Genomic DNA, 6,649 nt, shown 5'->3' on the forward strand with positions numbered 1-6,649 from the left:
CGTCAACGGTTACCGTCCGTGGGACGCACATTTGTTTCCTTTGAGCCTCTTCCTTTCATGTATTTGGTCTTCGACGCATTTATTTTTAGCCCAATTCCCCTAGACTCCGCTTTCAGTCTGGCGTAGATTGCCTCCACCATCGCAAAGTTCCTGGCAATGATATCGAAGTCATCTGCAAAACCTAGAAGTTGGCTACTCTTGGTAAAAATCGTGCCTCTCGTTTCGATGCCCGCTCGTCGGATCACCCCCTCAAGGGCGATGTTGAACAGCATGCAGGATAGACCGTCACCTTGTCTCAACCCTCGTCGCGTCTCGAAGGGACTCGAGAGTGTCCCAGAGATGCGTACGAAACACATCACTCGATCCAATGTAGCTCTGACCAGTCACGTCAGTTTGTCCGGAAAACCGTTTTCGTGCATTATTTGCCATAGTTTGTCTCGATCGACTGTATCGTATGCTGCTTTGAAATCAATAAAGATGTGATGCGTGGGCACGTTGTACTTCCGACATTTCTGCAAGATCTGTCGGATAGTAAAAATTTGGTCCGTAGTTGCGCGAGCCCCCCTGAAACCCGCCTGATAATTCCCTACGAAACCTTGTGCTATCGGTGACAACCGGCGTAACAGGATCTGGGAGAGTACCTTGTAGGCGGCGTTTACCAGCGTAATACCACGATAGTTGCAGTTGGTTCACCTTCTCATAAAACTTGCGCGTGTCATTAGCTCGGAATAGTTGCTGTAATTCTTCACGATCTCTGTCCTCCTTTTGGCGCTTTTTTCTCCTCAGGATCGTGGTCAACTGGTTCCTAGCTCGTCGGTACTTGGCCAGGTTCTCTCTAGTGGCAATACTTAGATAATTTTTCCAAGCATCATTATTTTTCTTCCCGCCGATGCGATCAGAAGGTTTCAATAAACTACCAGTCTTATTCAGTAATTAATCTGCGGCGTTTTATTTCGCGCACCTTAAAGCCTTGAAAATTTTGCTAACGTAACGCAGAAAAGTGGATAGAAATTTTACATGGAAAATGTCATTAATGGAGTATCAATTAACTGAATGGTGCAGCTAATGTTCGGCTAACTTTGTACTTCCAGCTTTAGGGACGTGCGGATTTTCGAGTTGTTGGTAAAAATTTTTCAAGCCGTAAGTGCTTTTTTTTCCTTTATGACTTCTTTCCGTCATATCTAGCTAGATTGTTAAAAATTATTGTATCTTTACTAGCAGGTCCAATTTAGCGAAAGTTTTATGCAAAAGCTTACCGCTTTGTTCAATTTAATTCATATTTTCAAATATAAAAACTATTCTTTAAATTAAAATAATAAAGAATCAATTCGAGGAATTTGAAATTGACCACTGCGTCACTAATCAATTGTACCCTTGTCTCCGTCGACCCTCAACGCACCCTCTTGATGCCCAGATGAATACTGTCCGTGTGCCGGTTCAGGTGGTACCGCTTTCGGAACAGTTTATTACACTGTTCACATTTGTATCGGCCCAGTCGCAGTGCATCGTGAACTTTCAAATGTTCGGCATACTGCTTTCGTTTGGAAAACACCCGCTGGCAGGTTTTGCAATGATACAAGCCGTCCGATCCGACGGTATAGTCGTGCTTTGTTTTTTGCATCCGTCGTTCTCGGTGCTCTCCCGGTTCCTCATCGTCGGAAGTTTCATTTTTATCCGATCCGTCACTGTCGCCGTCACCGTCGTCTTCGTCCTCGGTTTGTCCTAGAAAGGATGGTTCCGGTTTTATTGTCACCATTTCAACCTGTAGTGGCTCCTCGGCAGCGTCGCCGGCAGTGTTCGGGTCGTCTTCAGTTTCCTGTTTTGTGGACCCTCTCCTTCGGCGCCGTTTTCTTTCCGGCGAATGGTTGTGAACCCTGCGTTCATGCCGCGAGGCATCGGATTGCTTGCTGAAACTTTTGCTACAGTACTGACATTTGAAGAGTCCCATTCGCAGGCCGTCGTGCTGCTTGTAATGGTCCCGGCAATCTTCTCTCTTGCTCAAGGTTTTCGGACAAAACATGCACTGCAGCAATCCATCGGAGCGCAGCTCGAATGTTTGATCTATCTTGGACAGGTCTTCCGGCGACAAAGGGTCGCAACTGTCCGTTAATGTGCTTTCTGTAGGCAACTTTTGTTTGTCATTTACGGCATTGTTGTTGTTGAGTTGTGACTGCTCTTTGCTACTAGAACGTGGCACCGTTCGGAAGTTTTGGTATTGTTTTAGCCTAATAAGCAAAAATAATTTCTATATTAATTAAAAAAATAGCAAATTCAAATGGGACGTACCCCTTCAGCACTGAACCATTAAAGTAGAACCTCTGCAGAATCGTTTCCTTCTCTTTGAACTCTCGACAAATGCGATAGGCAACCTCCAGTCGCTTTACACAGCGTTCACAAATTCGCTGGGGTAGATGCTCGGACAAGTTCGACGGTAGGCCGTACACGTAGGTTAGCATATCCGGATAGGAAACCGTATCGTTACCAAAGCTGGTCGAATTACCTTTAAGCGGTTGCATTCGTTCGGCGCCACAGTACCGTAGGCACAACCGGCAGAAGTCGTCCAGTTTGATATTGGGATCTTCAATAACACAAAAATGCATAAAACTTCCCTACAAAAAGAAAAAGCATATCGCAGAATCTTACCCATTTTATTACCAGTTGACTGAGAAGCACAATTTCGGCGATCTGCATTGAGCTGATCAATACTGTTGTCTTGATTAGACATTGTTCAAACTATTTGCAGAATTGTTTTTGCAGAGAAATCTGGATAAATGTGACAAATTTACTGCAGCAACCAAAATCAAGTCGATGTTTTCTGTGGCACTGTTTAGCTTTTAACAGGGATGCCAAGGGATTTGCTATTCTTTTTCATTGTATTATACCATTTGTGGTTGGTATGGTAATACGGGTAATACGCAGTTTACCATAATGAATTGATTTTTCTGTAAAAGGTGAGCACTATTTATGTTTTTAAAAATACTTTCAGCAAATTATTTCTATTTAATTACAGTCTAATAAATATTAAAATTTTCTTGTAACTCTTATATTAATTCTTATTTTGCACATCTGACGCTGCTGGTTTCAGCTTTAATCAAAATCATCAACATCAATATCAATGATCTGTCATTCATAGTTAGTTTTAATCGAAGAAGGTAAGAAAGCATAGCGGAACACCTGCTTCTCTGCAGGGCTGTTTTCTTGGCTATTTTTTTTTAGCAAATAATCAGAGTTGTAAACTTCAAGAGTACTTTTTCTATCAGATATTTAATAAAAATGTCAGTGTTCATAAAGCATTGCACGCAGACGTCAGTGTGTTTTTTTCGTCCCAGGTTTGACAGTGTTGTGTGGTTTCTTTTGATTACTTATTCGCAAGACCCAGAAGTAAAAAAAATATATATGTTGTGCAAAACTGTTATCATTTTTCTGCTTCGGAAAAGTGGGGTATTTCTAGTTTTCGCAAACACGTGGTACGAATTACTAGTAACAAACTCACTAGCAACAAATTTAGGTCACAAAGGGAATCAAAATAAACCACAAAAAAAAAACTTCAAACCAGACCGTGCACAAGTTTATAAAAATATATTTAGGCGTCGTTCACAAAGGACGTCCGATATTTTTCGGCGTTTAAGAACCCCCGCACAACCCATCGTCCTTTTTCGTCCACATATGCCTATACTACTCATATGAAACTACCGGAGTAGTGAATGTAAAGTGTGGTTTGTCCCAGCTCCAAAAAGGGCAGTCTGTTCGATTGTTTTAATTAACCAATAAGCATTTCTAATGCAATTTAAATGCAAGCCAATAAGCATTTAAGTTGCCCTAAATGCTATTTTGGCAAAATAAGCGGCTACTTTACTGCTAGCCCTCTTTTAGTGCTGACAATTCCTTTTTGCAGCTTGTTACCGACAAGAAGAATTTAAATAGAATTGTGGACGCCAATTTACAACAGCTGTGCAGTCTGAAGGCTGATTAACAGCAACCTGCAGTCTAAAACGCCAGGGATGCTAATAAACGATTGATTTACTGCTTATACCAATGCTTATTGGTTACCTGGAGAGTATCACCTACAAGGTGCTCTCACAGACTTTGTTACGCTATCTATCCCTGATAACAAGTGATTTCGTAGTTTCAGACGAGCTGCAAAAACTGGTCTATCGAGAATATATCGGGAGTACAAAGTGCCCACGCTTATTTGCATAAAGCCTGCAAGTCGTAGGCGAAATACGTATCTGTCAAGAATAAACATACACAGTAGAATTAAATTGGATAACTTTTGTTTTTATTTAATTTCCAAAAGTCTATCCGCGAGCTGAAATGTGTCGGCATAAGAATAGCAGCATTTTGACAGACGATCGTGTGGTAACGGAAAACCTTTAAAAAATAAAAAAAATAAAAATATTCTCAGATAGATTATCGATGTATCTAGAGAAAATGGGAGAAAAACGAGAATAAAAATGGGAGAGGAAAAAACGGAATAAAAAGGGAAAACGACGTAAAAAGAGGAGACTGGACAGAAAAAGAGGGATAACGGAAGAGTAATGAAAAAAATTAAGAGAAGAGAGGAATAAAGAAAAGCGATAAAGAAACGATAAAGAAAACGATACAGAAAATGGAGACAAATTGGACAGAAAAGGAGAAAAAACGTAACAAAAAAGGGAATAGACGTTTTCCGTCAGATCATACCCCTCGTTTTCTTATTTTTTCTCAAAAGTACTCCCATCCCAATACGAGTGACAACCGAGCAAAAATATATTATTTTCGTTGATTCTAGAATAGAGGTTTTCCGTCAAAAAAATTTTTTTTTCATTAAATGTTCGGGTTTGACGCTTAGAAAGTTAGAAATGATTCCAAGGGTAAGTCGCTGAGAACATTCCGTTCACCTCATTCATAGAAATTTTGTTCAGTCTGTGCCGCTGAGGTGCTGAGCGTGTGAAACCTGCCAAACTCGCATGCGCTCAGCCGGACTGTTTTGATAACAAACAATGGCAGGGCTGCCAATTTCTAACATTTTAAAATTTAAATGTCAAAAAGGTGGGCCACAGCGTGCCATGACCTGTGAAATGAATGTACCGCAATTGTAATCAATGAGGTAAGCTGCTCCCTAAATTGAGCCTGCAACAATGTTCTAAGCGACTTACCCTTGAATGATACCCATATAAAACTTCCTTTAATAAAGCCTTCATTCGGTTTGTCCTTTTCACTCAATCGCTGATACACATATGTCGACCAACATTTGAAAGGGGCGGATAAGCCAACTGTCAAACAGAACGAGTTCATTTTCCTATGCTGCTCCAGCAAAAAATAACTCTCACTCGTTCTGTTTGACAGTTGGCTTATCCGCCCTTTTCAAATGTTGGTCGACATATGTCAAAATCTGTTGTGCAATGTAGAGTGACTATATACAGAGTGGCGCCAAGTCATCCCAAATGTATGCAATGCGGTTTATCCTAGGTTTTTCCTTCTCTTTCCTGCATACGCGTTGGATAGGTTGTCTGCTCGATTGGAATGACACTGACAGATAATTATCATTCCAATTTTGACATTGTCGCCACTCTGTATATAGTCACTCTAGTGCAATGCTACCAGAAAAACAGTGCTGCCGAAACGAATTTTTTAAAACTCAACATTCGTGATTTGGTGAAAAAATTCAACATTCTTGCAATTTGCCTTGTTTAAAAAATCTTAGTAAATTCTAGAGTCAACGAAAATAATATATTTTTGCACCATTGCCACTCGTATTGCACACTTAGAAAAAAGCACCGAATTCGGTAAAATTTTACCGAAATCTAAACAGCTGAACGTTCGGTAAAACTTTTTATGTTACCAAACGTTACTAAAGATCAGTAAACGTCGATATGCACGATCGATATTTTTACCGAACGTTCAGCTGTTAATTTACCGAACTGTTTAAGTGTGTGGAAGTATTGCTAATTGCAAGAAAAATTGTTCAATCAATAAATGCGAAATCGCTCTTAAAATTGCTATTTTAGCCTAAATCGTTTCGGTCTCTTCGGCGCACTTATTGCTTGGAATGTAACGAAAAAGTGCGCCGAAGATACCGAAACGATTTAAAATAAAATAGCATTTTTATGAGTCATATCGCACTTTGGATGGTACAATTTTCCTTGCAATCAGCAATACTTTCGAGAAAAACAAAAAGAAAACGAGGGGTATGATCTGACGGAAAACCTCTATCCAGCTTTTTAAGAGCCATAATGGCGGACGTGTTCGTAATAATTGCACAGCATTTTTAACATTTCCCTAATCCAGCTTTTTACAAGCCATAATGGCGGACGTGTTCGTAATATTTGAACAGCATTTTTGACATTTCCCTAATACATCGCACGTTTGCTTTCCGCGCGTTCACGGTAAAACTAAAGGAATGCACGGAAAGAAAACGTGCGATGTACTAGGGAAATGTCAAAAATGCTGCTCAAATATGACGAACGCCGTCCGCCATTATGGCTCGTAAAAAGCTGGATACATCGCACGTTTTCTTTCCGTACATTCCTTTAGTTTCACCGTGAACACGCGGAAAGAAAACGTGCTATGTATTAGGGAAATGTCAAAAATGCTGTTCAAATATTACGAAAACGTCCGCCATTTTGGTTCGTAAAAAGCTGGATTGGCAGATAAAAGCAATAAATTT

General features: G+C 40.3%; 1 protein-coding gene across 1 annotated transcript; it reads right to left on the minus strand.

Moving 5' to 3' along the window:
• Positions 1-1,268: 1,268 nt before the first annotated feature.
• On the minus strand, positions 1,269-2,771 carry LOC128735962 (zinc finger protein 816-like). Its single transcript, XM_053830446.1, has 3 exons — positions 2,644-2,771; positions 2,287-2,578; positions 1,269-2,225 (listed from the first exon to the last, which is right to left on the minus strand). The coding sequence occupies exons 1-3, from the start codon at positions 2,723-2,725 to the stop codon at positions 1,391-1,393; spliced, it is 1,209 nt and encodes a 402-aa protein (XP_053686421.1). The 5' UTR covers positions 2,726-2,771; the 3' UTR covers positions 1,269-1,390.
• Positions 2,772-6,649: the final 3,878 nt, after the last annotated feature.

The sequence above is a fragment of the Sabethes cyaneus genome, chromosome 1, assembly GCF_943734655.1.
Source record: "Sabethes cyaneus chromosome 1, idSabCyanKW18_F2, whole genome shotgun sequence".
NCBI lineage: Eukaryota > Metazoa > Arthropoda > Insecta > Diptera > Culicidae > Sabethes > Sabethes cyaneus.